We start from the raw sequence: 13,966 nt of genomic DNA on the forward strand, positions 1-13,966 counted from the left end.
CACAGCCTGACTTGATATCTAAAAGAACTGAGAGAAAATACAATCTAAGGAAAGGTTAATACAGACTTTCTTTTATTTTTCAAGACATCAACGGATTTTTCCTGCATATATTAGTCATTTCAATCTGTCATCAGCCTCTGCAGTCATAAAATTCTCACATTATTACTTCCAATCTCCCTCTCTTCTCTGTCTCTGCCTCCCTGTCTGTCTTTGACTTGGAAAATAAAAAATAAAAAAAATCAGAAAGCCTGGCAGCAGCAGGTGATTTAATTGGCTGCTCGCTTTCAGGGCCGCTGTGAGACAGTGGAAGCGTGACGTGGAGCCAGAGGCAGCGATTGGAGGGCAGACTGGAATAATAAGGGGAGGCTGGACCGGAGCAGACCGAAGCGTCCCAAAGAGCCGCCGGCCTCAGGTCTGACAACCCCCAGGAGTCAGCCGTGCGTTCTTCCTTCACCATGAATCCAGCAAGACCCCCACATCGGCAGCAATAACACCTTTTTGCTGTCTTTTTGAGTGCTGATTGTTAACCTGTCTGCGCCTGTAAGCTCTGTACGCAAGAAAGTCCTGAAATCTGGGAGAAACTGCGCGTAATTCCCTCAATCTGTACTTCCTTCTGCCGCTTGGAGCCGAAAGCGGCCGGTATTTCTGGAGGTTTTCTGCTTTTATTTTATCAGAGGGGAATATTTTTGCCTTTTGACACACCGACATGGAGTACACGTCATCCCCGAAGCCGCAGCTCTCATCCCGGGCCAACGCTTTCTCCATAGCCGCCCTGATGTCCAGCGGAAAGTCCAGCAAGGACAAGGAGGCGGAGGAGAACACCATCAAACCTCTGGGTAAGAAATCCAGCTTCACCGTTTGAAAATGTGTTTGAGTTTGTTGAGGAAAACAATTACAGTTTAAGATTTTATCCAGTGAAGCACCAAAATGTGAGAAAAGTTAGTGCTTTTACTTAATGTTCTTCTTTTGTGACAGAATCCTGTGATTACAATGAACTTCCTTAAGCTTTTAAGCACTTATATTTATTCAAGACGCCAATATTTACTGATGGAAAGTATAAAATCATAATTTTGTTTTCTGAAAATACAAGGGCCTTAAGTACATTAATACATAATTTTGTGCGACAAAGGAGGTCTTCGGAATTTTCCAGACGAAAATGTGTAAATAGGGATGTTTTTTCCTAAAAGTGATGTGTAGTTTTCACAGAAATCCGGTTTTTGTTCATTTTTTTATTTGTTGTTCTAAGTGGATTTACTTATTATAACTGATAATTTATAATAATTATAATATAATATAAATTTATATGATTGTTTTTCCCATTTCTGTTCGAACTGTGGTTGATTCTAAAATACAAAACGTAAATTACATGAAGGATTTGTTTTTTCTGTTTGTTTGTTTGTTTATTTGTTTTAATTCTGTAGATTGTGCACGGTTTTATTTTTGGAGTATATTTAAGTTTAGAAATTCGTATTATTGATACGCTTATAATTTTAGAATGGTTTGTATCTCTTTTTCTTACCAAATACATTTAAAATAACATCAGGACGATCCTCACGGTTACTCTCCATTTCTTTTTTCTTTTTTTACGCATCCACGTTTCTGATCAAACCAGAGCAATTTGTGGAGAAATCCTCCTGCAGCCAGCAGGCTCTGGCTGACCTGTCATCCCTGGACGGGCACGGGGACTTCAGCGGGAGCGCGCCCGCGGTGTGCACGGAGCCCCTCATCCCCACCAATCCCGGCATCCCCAGCGAGGAAATGGCCAAAATCTCGTGCAGCCTGGAGACCAAAGAGCTGTGGGACAAATTCCACGAGCTCGGCACTGAAATGATCATCACCAAGTCTGGAAGGTAAATTGGATGCGCTGCTCTGTTATCACTCCGATCATATCAAATATCACAGAATACAAAATAAAATGGGGGAAATTAGAATAATGGTATAAATGTTTGTTTTTTTATATAAAGACAAAAATACCAAAAATACAATCCATCGAATTTTTTTCTGAGACTGCGAAGGAATAAAATCCACAACAAAATCGCTTGCATGTTATCACCACTTGCCAATTTGTTGGGTCAAACACGACAAAATTGCAAAATATTTAATTAACAGTAAAAGTGATGTCTTGAATTATGTTATATTTGGAGGAAAAACGCCCTGAATTTTCTGCATAATTCCTGATGCAACTGAAGGGATTTTTACTCTGCGCATATGCAATTTCCTTAAATGTAACATAATTCAAACAGCTGAGAAAATGTCACTACTTGGCTTTATTATATCGCAATTCCTCCACAGTTGGGAAGTCTCGCCTTACATGAGGATCTAACATAGTTCTCATCATTTGATCGTAACATAAGATTTGGTTGTATTTTTTTCAGTCATTCAAAAATCAGATTTCAGTTCTCTTACTGCTATTTGTCCATATTTTTGTTTTACTTTGGTTTTTACTTGTTGCGTACTGCCCTCTGTGTCGTGTTTTATTGCCTATTTTATTGTCTTTTCTGGTGTCAGTATGTTCAATTATTCTATTATTTTACACCCACCAGCATTATATTATTTGTGACTAGTCAGAATAAAAAAAAAAAAAAAAAAAAAAATATATATATATATATATATATATATATATATATATATATATATATATATATATATATATATATATACTAATTTAATATTAATGTATTTTATTTTGTTTGAAATAATATTTCATGTTGCCAAGCGGGATTTCTTATTAATCTTCTTTTTTTTTGTTGCAATAAATAAATAAATAAATTAATTAATAAATAAAAATATGTCACATACAGGCGGATGTTTCCTACAATCCGGGTCTCTTTTTCCGGAGTGGACCAGGACTCCAAGTACATCGTCCTGATGGACATTGTTCCGGTGGACAACAAGCGGTACCGCTACGCCTATCACCGTTCCTCTTGGTTGGTGGCCGGCAAGGCCGACCCCCCTCTGCCCGCCAGGTAAAGACCCCAACACGCTCCATCTGTCCAGGTGTCTTCAGGATTATTTTCCCAATAACTCGCAAAATGAAGTCACGTTTTTAGCTCTTTAAAATTGGTGAAGATGTAAAGATTTAAACAAATATTGTTTAAGTTAGTCTTAGAGGCGAATTGAAGTATCAATCTCAGCAAGTCTCAGTGAAATTTTTGATTGGGACGTCTGGAAATAATAATACTAATAATAGAATAATATTAATTTAACATAAATTATCATAACATTACCTAATTAAAAGCATATAAACAAATTAAAGTTGTTGTGTTTTTGTTGTTTTATTATTATTTTTTTTATACAGGACGATTATCTGTCTCCATGCAACAGCCATACGTTTGGTGCTTACCTATTATTTGTTCAGAGAGCAATAGCGTGGTCGTTTCTTTTATCTGTTGAAAAAAGAAACGACCATTCAGCCATCTATTTTTCATGTAATTAACGTGTAATTGCAGAGTTATATAAATCATTTCAGGATCTGGATAATTATTCAGATTCTGGACACTGTCAGTTCTTACTGAAAAAAAAAATCTCGTCAATATTTTCCCTCGTTAGTATACACCTGAATGTAAAAGAGTAACGTGCATAAATGGCGATAATCGGCACGTTATCATAAATCAAATTCTGCAATTTTTCAAGAAAAACTAAAAATTGTATCCTTTAAAAACGAATTTCTTTCTCACGACAGGATTTAGTCAAAAGTTTTACGACGAAACGTTTGAAAAGTGCAAATTAGAGTCAATCAAGATCCGCGCGTTGATTGGTCGTGGCGGCTGCGCTTCGAATGCCTCTCGGCCAATCAGATGTGAGATGTCGTGCTCTCCTCCGGCAGGTTGTACGTCCACCCGGACTCTCCGTTCACCGGAGAGCAGCTGATGAAGCAGATGGTTTCCTTCGAGAAGGTCAAGCTGACGAACAACGAGCTGGACCAGCACGGACATGTGAGAGCAACTTTTATTTTCCTCCGAAGATTACAACAATTAGGTTTTTATGGAGCCGTAAAAAGAATTAAAATGGCGAAAACAGCCTGACTTACCGGTCAGACAAAAACATACATATAGTTCCTATAAGGCACACAGCTAAAACAAGGAAGTTAAGTACATAAACCCTCACGGAGTCATTCGTGTCCAATAAAAACAGAAAAATACTTTAAAAAAAAAAATAAAAAAATCCAGTTTTATTTGATCATACTGTCTTAATTTTTATATATTACTTATTACGTTAAGATTTAAAACCTTAAAGTAAAAGAAATAAAAAAAAATATCTACCAGGTTTAAGACATTTATGGCAGCGCAAATTAAATCCACGCAACAATTAATTCATTTTGTTTATTAATTTTAAATACGCTAAGCTGTATTTTTGTAACAATGCGATCTATTTGTAGCTCATATGATTATTTCATTTATTCCTTTTGATCATATTTCAGTGTTTTGCTTTTTTGTTGACTGTTTGCAGTTATGACCTGAATTTGTGGATAAATAAGATCTGATTTGCAGGCTGAGAACAAAATTACTAATTTTTTCTCTGCCACCTCTTTTGCGTTTCTCCTTTCCATTCTTTCTCTTTTATTTTTACCAGAAAGGCCAGGAGTCTGCAGCTCCAGAGCCTTCAGTATGTCTCTGGACCTTGCTCAAAGGCTCCTAATAAATCTGATAAAAAATGATAAAGAACCAGTCAATATTTCAAAATAAATATACAATAATAAATGCAGGATTTGAGTTTCAGTTGCTCTAAGTAGCAGAAAGGCCCTAAAAATACCAGAAATACTGTTTGTCATTAGGTTGGAAATGTGTGAATGAGTTTTATTCAGCTGGACTCAGGACACATTAAACGGCAGTTTGCAAACCCTTAATTTGACAATTTTGTCCAACACTTTACTGACCACACATAATGTTTTAAGAAACCATATCATCAGGGCGTGCCTCTTTGTCAAAGGCTCAAATTTCCTCTATTTGGGAAACTTTAATTCAAATTGAAAGAAAACTGAAAATAGACACAAATTAACCAGCATCTTTACTGGGTTTTGTTTTAATGTCTGAAATCATCTTCTTACATGATGTCAGTCAACGAGAACGATTATGTTTTAATCATGTTATTACTGGGTTTATGCTGAGCTGTAGTTTTATTCTTTTGTCATTTTTCTTTATTATGTCTTTATACACATATAAGTATTAAGAGACCAAACCCTTTCAGTTTGTCTGTTGTCCTCAGGAACAACAACAAATTAGCACAGAAGGCAGCGCTGCATCTGTTAAGGACCTGGAGGTCGTCCAGTTAGTGTTGGTGGGAGTGATTTACAGTGTAAACAGTAACGAAGGGTAATGTCCGGTGGTCCAACATGTGAGGCTGACTGATAGGCCAAGTCAAGGAGAACAGTCAACTCCAACCTCTCTGATGCAAAAGAAGAAAATAATTGATCAGGTTTTGAGTTTATTCTGTTGTTTGCAGAATAAAATACCTTCTTTTCATTGTATCTTATTTTTTGCTCTCTCTGCAGATCATCCTGAACTCTATGCACAAGTACCAGCCACGAGTTCACATCATTAAGAAGAAGGACCACACCGCCTCGTTGCTCAACCTCAAATCGGAGGAGTTTCGCACCTTTGTGTTCGTCGAGACGGTCTTCACCGCCGTCACAGCCTATCAGAACCAGCTGGTGAGTAAATTAAGTCAAATCACGACTTTGTGTCTCTGCTTGTCGTCAGGAGCGTTTGAGTTCATCACAGAAACCTTATCAGCACAGGAGTTATGTGTAAACTGAGATCAAAAGTGAGATCTGAACCAGACGGTGGCGATTTTAACGTGATGATCATAAATCGATATTTATTACCATGTTGTAATCTCAACAATATGAGATACACAAACTCACAAATAAAGGTAGATGACAAACATCAAAGATACAAACAAAATATTGAGATGTTGCATCTTTATTTTGGAAGAATCATTAAAGTCCTACAGCTTTGTGCAGCATGAAGGTCCTGACTTTGAATCCCAACCTGGAATTTTTCTGCATGGAGTTTGCATGTTCTCCCTGAGCATGCATGGGTTCTCTCTGGGTACTCCAGATTCCTCCCACTTCCAAAAACGAGACTGTTAGGTTAATTTGTCTCTCTAAATCATCCTCAAGTGTGAGTGTGTGTGAGAGTGTTGTGTTCTGTTGGCAGTGAAAAACTTTTATTTGTGGCGCCCCCTGGTGAGCAGCTCGGGGTACTTGTTCTCAAAATGACCAAGCTTAAGATTTGTGTCTTATCAATTTACCAAGTGAAAATGATATTTGGAACCACAATAAAGTATGGGAACATACTTTAAAATAATTGATCAATTTGAGTTTATTCTGCTGTTTGCAGTATAAAGACTTGCTTTTCATTGTGTCTTATTTTTTGCCGTCCTTGCGCCTTGCAGATTATCCTGAACTCAATGTTTACATTAAAGTATGAACGCATACTTTAATGTGTCTATAATCTACAGTTTTTATTTTATTAAAGTATTCTTAATTTTATGAATAAAACTAGCATTATTCTGAGCAAAAAAGGTTTTAATTTGATGCTTTATGTTGTAGAAAGGTTTTATAAAATAGAAACCAGGACAAGTGACTTTTATTTTTTATTTTTTACAAAGAAAAGGTGTTCATTAAACATATATTTGTAAGTTAAATAATAACTTATTTTACAGCAAGAAGATGTGCCAATCATTGATTTTTAGAAATTGCTGACAAATATTGACTCTAGATTTGACAATGTGGCACTAAAAGAGTTACGTTCAGACACAAAGGAGTGAAAAAAGAAAAGTCTTTTAGAGCAGAGAAGGGAAACAGACGTGTGTAACATGTTTTCTGCTGGTGTGCGTTTTCCCAGATAACCAAGCTGAAGATCGACAGCAACCCGTTCGCCAAAGGTTTCAGGGATTCGTCGCGGCTGACGGACATGGAGAGGTACAGGGGATTCTGGGCCCAGCACTGTTTGTTGGCCTCTCATAAGACACACAAGATTTTATTCATCAGGATCTTGTTTATTTTACATCTATCTCCCTCTTTTCTGTGTTCCTTCACTTCACTCTTATATTTAAAATATCCCTTTCCTCTAGTGTTTTTTCATGCTGATCATCCAGGTTTATGCCATATTTTTCACTTTTTCCTCTAATCCATGTTCACTTCATTGTTGGGGATTTTTGTTCTTTTTATTCAGTGATTTATTTATTCTGCTTTCCTTTTCTTTTTCATAATTGTAACCTCTCTTTTCTCTTTTTGCCATTTGTGAATTTTTTCTCCTGTCTTTTCCACATTAAGATCTTCGTTCCTCTTTCCTGACTGTTCGTAATGATCTGCTTTCACAGATGGGTCGTTTTTTTACCTATTTCTTTTTAGCTTGAGTTGTATAATAAAATTAAATGAAACAAATAATTTTATTTGATTTATGTACTTATTTACCTGAAACAATGCAGCTGAAACAATAGTGGACACAGAGTGTATATAATGGTTTCCATAAAAGAAAGGTAGCAATTTAATAATTCAAAGCTAAAGCTGGATTTGCAAAAATAAATAAGCTTTTACTGAACAAGTACAGTAAAACCATATCAACAATAAAGAAAGGTCTGCCTCACGTGGAAATGTACAGACTTTACACAAATAAGAAAAGTTCAAGCTAATTAAAAGTGTGTAAAGTATTAAAAATGGGTGCAATCTTCTTTGGCTAAATGTGAATATTATTAACACACAGGGGCTCTACTGCAGACATTAAAATTTTTTAAAGATTAAACATAAGAAAACTAAAATAAATCAATTAAACATTGAAATATCACTAACTTATTTTTTCTGATGCATGACAATGATGCCAGTAAATTATGGATAAGTTAAATTATGTATAAGAAGTAACGACAATTATGTTTCTTATTGATGAGGTTAATCATTTGATTGTATATCGACTTTATCCACATTCTTCTGAAATGAGGAAAGATCACATTTATAGTAAAGCTGAACATTTTTAAAACTTATTTGTTAGATATAATTGACATCAATCACAGACAAATGTGAGTTTTGGTGCCTTAGAAATTAAACTTCAACTTTAAATGTGTTGTTTGTTAAAGTTCTTGATTTAAAAATACCTGAAAAATGTATTTTTAATATCGAGCAATAGTTCATTTTAAATGAAGCACTGGGTCATATAGTGAACAAATACTAAATGCTCTGGTATCTTAGCACATTACTGCACTGTCTGCATAAAGTTCACATGTCGCTGTTAAAATGAGAAACATAAGGTGAGTTAATAATTCATAAGATGGGTCACTTTTAAAAAAACTTCTTATCGGTTTCTCAACTCAAATGTCTACATTCTTTAAGTTTGTGCCAATGAAAGGCTATTTTTAGTCAAAACATTGTTTTGTCCACCTTCACATTTCCTTCTGCTACTTTTTTCTTTTCCTTATTTTAGTTTTCATCCCAATAATGCCCAGAATTCCCAGAATGGGAGTTTCAGACAAACGCAGCGACTAAGAACCGCCGCGCTGAATGCAGATTTCAGCAGACGCAGTCAAAACACAAACTTCTCGTAATTCCCGATTCCGGCACTGTGGCCAAAATCAGCTGACAAAATCAAGCCATCTGCCCATTTCCCTCAATCAAAGATCCCAAACAGAGACCGCCGAACGCATCCAGACAACCCTTCCTCCCCCTTGTACTTCTCCGTCTTTCTCTTTGTGAGGGCTGTGAATTAGACCTGATCAATTGGTCTTCGGGAGCTGCAGAAATCACATTAGTCTGGAGTCGGCCACTGCACTAAAACACACTGTAATTCAATTGGCTGCAGTGACTGATTGAAACCAGCATGCCCCGCCTCCCCCCACCCCTACCGCCATGCACTGTGGGAGTTTGCTTTGGCTTCTGCGCCGCGGGGGCCCAACACTGATAAAAACACACACATTTGTACTCTTCTGCTGACAGATATTGCACTTTCCTAACCTAATTGGAGGGTTTCGGGCTCCAGAGGGGTGGGGCTGAGGAGGGACGCTGCTAATGTGGACGCATTGGTCTGATGATGCACACACATGAACACACACCGCCTCCCCCAACAATATCTGTCACTGTGGTTTAGAAGTGCTCCCTGACAAGTCTCAAATGAGCTAATGCAGTTTGTGGGACTGTGAACACATACATGACACATACATGTGTGTGCCTGAATCCACACACACACGAGCTGAAAAACAAAGTAAATACACAACCTAGACACACTCATAGCAACGCAAGAGCTTATTTTACTGAGTGACGCCACATAAACAATTCATTTATACGTTGCAAAAAACATTAAATCTTATCTTTGCTCTAGGTTCTAGTGATAAAATGTTAGTACACTTGAAATCAGACTAACCTAACTTGCAAATAATTTTTCACCAACACATAGGCACTCATTTTAAGTCAGTATTTCCTTAATATTGTTTAAAACTGGTAGATTTTGGACCATCGACATTTTCCCCCAGAAGTTTTATTTTTTTCTAGAAAATTTTTAACTTTTAAAACTTTTAAGATTAATTTCAAAATTTTGGAGTTTTTTTGGCAGAAAGTTACTCCTGTTTTTTTTTTTTTTTTCCCTTTTCCATCAGCAAAAGCCCTGACGCGCCGTCATAGCTAGCTTATGCTTTTATCATACCAAAAAAAGCTTGTTTCTATATTTTGGATAAAAACAGAAGTTCCATCTGATGATTGACGGCTCATTATCAAAACTACAATATGTTGACAACTCTAATTAAAGAAGATTAGATTTGATTCTTGATGTGATAAAAGTCCTGTAGGAAAAGGGAGGTCAGTGGGATATGGGAGTGTTCTTGATCGTTTATGCCACATTTATTTTGTTTTATGTGTCTTAATAATTTTTTATGGCCAAATTAGAAAAAGAGGACAAAACTCACTCAGAAGTCACTGCTGTTAAAGTCCATCTGTGCAGATAAGAAAACTTTGCTTAATGATTTGTCTCTCCTGTTATCTTTTTAAGGTTGTCATGGAAAAGATATCATACATTTGTGACGGGATTTGAAATCTTTCCCATTTTGTTTATGTATTTTACGTAGAAAAAGCCAGGTTTGTTGAAATCAAAGCTAGATACTACTGTGTAACTCTGACTTGGTAATCTAGCACTGGGTGTAACCTGCACATGTCACTGCTGGTGCAATGATAAAACAAAAGAAACAAAGAGATTTACTTTGGGGCTCTCTCTTTGGCTTTTGCTGCAGGGAAAGTGTTGAGAATCTGATCCACAAGCACTCGTACGCCCGATCGCCGATCAGAACCTACGCTGGCGACGAGGAGAACCTGAGCGAGGACGGACACACCACACACACCAGAGGTGAGCGCTCTGAAAACTCATTATTTTCAGTAACTCAATTCACTGAGTGAATCATATTTATAGTGATGCTTTTTTTGTGCAACTCTGACTGAGTAATCTTTAAATATGTTTAACGAAAAGCCTTTAATTTTCTTAATTTTTTTATTTTAATGATTATGGCTCACAGATAAAAATCCCCTAGTCAATGACTCTTAAAATTTGGGTACTGTGAAAATATTACAGCATATTCAGAGAAAATAGTGTGAATGGAAAATGTGCACCAGCAACGGGGACCACTGTAACCCCGACCGGATTGTCAAGCAAAATCTTTTCAAGAATTTGTGGAATCTTCAAGGGAGTTGACTGAGACCTTAAAGCTGAGCTCCAGCATGTTTGGTCAGCTGGTTTTACCGCTGCATGTGCAGTACAGTGAATACTGGAAAAGACAAAAGAAAGTGTTTTGTTGCTGACTCACCATTCAGAAAGTACTTGCTGCATTATTGTTTGCTGTACGGCAGGCTACACTTCTGCTTTTCAGTTTTACATGTAAGTGTAAAAGTTGGGTTTGGGTTTTGTGTTCAGCATCAGCTTATTTGGGTTTAAAGTGACAAGAGGCCAGAAAACAGCTCAGTGTGAAAGGTTTTGTTTTGCTCATCCTAACCTGTCCAAGGAAGCATAATAGTTCACCTTTAACTAATCTTATCAGCCCATTGTTTATCTCTATCCTGCAGGATCAGCGTTTACGGCCTCAGACAACCTCTCCCTGAGCTCCTGGGTTACCACCACCTCAGGCTTCTCAGGTTTCCAGCATCCTCAGACCCTGTCAGCCATGGGCACCGGAACCACCTCCTTACCCCACCCCATCCAGGGATCCCTGCCCCCGTACAGCCGGCTAGGCATGCCGCTGACGCCCAGCGCTCTGGCTGGAACCATGCAGGGCAGCGGGCCGTCCTTCCCTTCCTTCCACATGCCCCGCTACCACCACTACTTCCAGCAGGGGCCCTACGCTGCCATCCAGGGACTCCGCCACTCCTCCACAGTCATGACGCCCTTTGTATGACTTCACAGAGCAGAGGGCCAGAACTCAGTCTGACCATTAATCCTCATCACTCCTCATCTGGCTTGCACCTGTCCCTCCGGTTGTAAATAATTCACCTGCAGTGAGTGGGGTGACATGAAGAGGAATCTGCACGTTGAACTGAGGCAGACTGTGCTCCCCCCTCAGGATCTGACTCCTAAGAACAGCTCCGATGTAGGAAAAGACTGACGACTTCATTGCAAAGCAAATGCAAGACAAAAATACGTGCATGCATGTTTTATTTCAGCCCTCGAATACAAAGTACACTTTCTAAATGTTTTTAAAATGGCAGCAAAACCCCGCAGGGTGCGATTCCTAAAAATGACGGAGGGAGGGTGGATGGAACGAGCAGCCATCTTAGCTCCTCTGTGTTAGGAGAGCCAGCCATATGTACAGTTCAGAAAAAGGACGACACACTCTGGGATCCACTTACTCAGAGGTTTCTCGCTGTAAATTATATTAAAAAAAAAGAATCCTAGAACGCATGCTGACTGCAGTAGACGCACACATTGCTTAACTTTGTATGTTTTAACATGGAATGAAGGACTTCACGTGTAAAAGAGCAAAATGTTTTTGTTTTAAAGGCCTGGTCACACCAGGAATTACAAACCTGCTTTTAACCGAGGCTGTGAGAGCAGACTGTGTCGTCAAAGCTGGAGTGCAGCAACTTATCGTTTCCCCAAGGCTTGTATTTTAGACATATTACACACTATCTGGCGAAGGATGAGACCAATTTGTCAAAACTGTTTTTGTTTTCAGTTCAAAATGGTTCAAAAATAATTTCAAGGAGATTCTAGAGAAAGTGCAGAAGTTTGAGTTTCCTCCCACTGTTTGGAGGATAATCAGCACTAACCCTCTCTCACTTGTTGCTAAACACTGCTGGTCAGCTGGCTGAAGGATGGCTACCATATATCTCAGCCATGCTTACAAGAAAGGAAATAAAAACAGTGTCACCCACCACACTTATTAAGCTAATGCTGTTTTAAACCATTTAGCAGCAAACTGCAGGCTCTACACAAGCAAATAGCTCCACTAATTACATTTTTAATTTTTCATAAATACCGTGAAATCGTAATAGGCCATCATTCCAGGAGAATCGCATTCTGACTCATGTCTACTTCACACCATTAGGATGAAATATAATTAGTGATTTCAACAAAGCTGAATCTCACACCTTATTTCAAAAACTTTCCTCCTCAACAGAGCTGAGAAAGAATATAAGAACGTATTTCATCCTCCTTCGGTGCACTTGCAGAGCTCGGAGTCTAGGCCAAATGAATTAAATCAAAAAAGTAAATTGTATCTGATCTTAATGCTCCTACAGTCGTCTTAAGAAGGAAACATTTAAAAGTTGCTTCCAGGCAAGCAGTCAGAAGTAATAATAAAAACATACGAGAAGAAAAACAGCAACATCAACTGGTTGAAACGGAGTCAATTTAAGAGTGGAGAGACCTAAACGACCCAATTTAATGGTTTAAATTGGGTCAAGCTTTGCAGAGATTTGGTGAAGGTCTCTGCAACCTTCAGATGGGCTAAAACTACCTGCAGGTTGAGTTGATTCAACGTTTACACCTTGAAGTAATGACTCTGTGTCCTGATTTAAAAGCACAGGGAGAGGAGAAATGTGGAAGCATGAAGAGCTGACATGTAACTCGCTGTTTTGGTCAGTTATTTAAAAAAGAGAGAGAGAGACCAGATTTGCAAATCTGTCCTGGTAATACACCAAAATATTCCTGAATATTTTGATTTTTAGTCCATGCAGGTTTTTGTTCCCACTTGCAAAAGGCTGAAGTGATGTGAGAACAATTACCAATGTGGATTTAGTTTTCAGCTTTTTGTGAAAATAATGAAAGGTTTTACTTCTAACAATAGTCTGTTGCTGCATGAAAGTCAGATTATTCAGAAATGTTTCAAGAGAGCCAGGAAAACAAACGCTGTACAATGACCTGTGCAACCTTTTCACATCCACAAGCCGTTTATGGACGTTTGATTTGATCTTCTTGGTTTGCAGAAGACTTTCTTTTTCAGACGTCTTTATCTGATGTCCAGCTTGAACTGAGTTATAATTTTTTTTCAGTGTACACATAAATACCTTTGGGTTTTGATTTTTTTTTTTAATTGAAGATAATAGTTTTTGTTTTTTCTTAATGTTTTGTCTGGCATAATCTGACCCCAATAAGTTTTTGTTTTACTGATTTTTAAGTGCAATATATTTATTTTGATCTGTGGAAAGAATCTGTAATGTGCTGTATCACATTTAAAGTTATTTGTAAACCATGAGAAATATATATAAATGAATCACAATCAAAACATTTCCTGTTTTTTTTTGTATCCTTTTTTTGACCCTGGATAAATCTAGGAAATTAAAATATCTAGGAAAATAAAATAATTAGGGATGAAATACTATTGAGTATTTTGAAAAGTCAATTTATTGAAAACATTTAAACGAGGAAAGTTTCATAAGCGGAAACATAAATGAAAATAATATATTGGGCTTTGTGATTACATCCTACACCTTTTGGCCTAAATATTTGAAGAAATTAAAAGAAAAACTTGCAAAGCATCAGATTAAGGATTTTTTCGG

At 37.5% G+C, this 13,966-nt stretch overlaps 1 protein-coding gene across 2 annotated transcripts; it reads left to right on the forward strand.

Annotated features, from left to right (window-relative positions):
* Positions 1–230: 230 nt before the first annotated feature.
* tbx20 (T-box transcription factor 20) lies at positions 231–13,716 on the forward strand. 2 transcript variants are annotated; one of them, XM_081597432.1, is made up of 8 exons: positions 231–836; positions 1,613–1,850; positions 2,802–2,966; positions 3,827–3,935; positions 5,492–5,650; positions 6,849–6,955; positions 10,213–10,325; positions 11,036–13,716. In XM_081597432.1, exons 1-8 carry the CDS (start codon positions 707–709, stop codon positions 11,362–11,364), a joined length of 1,350 nt encoding a protein of 449 aa, XP_081453558.1. In that variant the 5' UTR covers positions 231–706; the 3' UTR covers positions 11,365–13,716. The 2 variants fall into 2 exon arrangements, with proteins under 2 accessions (XP_081453558.1, XP_008429147.1); XM_008430925.2 differs by having other exon boundaries at positions 6,849–6,925.
* The last annotated feature ends 250 nt before the right edge of the window (positions 13,717–13,966 follow it).

Source organism: Poecilia reticulata, chromosome 16 (assembly GCF_904066995.2).
Source record: "Poecilia reticulata chromosome 16, P_reticulata-male-v2, whole genome shotgun sequence".
Classification (NCBI taxonomy): Eukaryota; Metazoa; Chordata; class Actinopteri; order Cyprinodontiformes; family Poeciliidae; genus Poecilia; species Poecilia reticulata.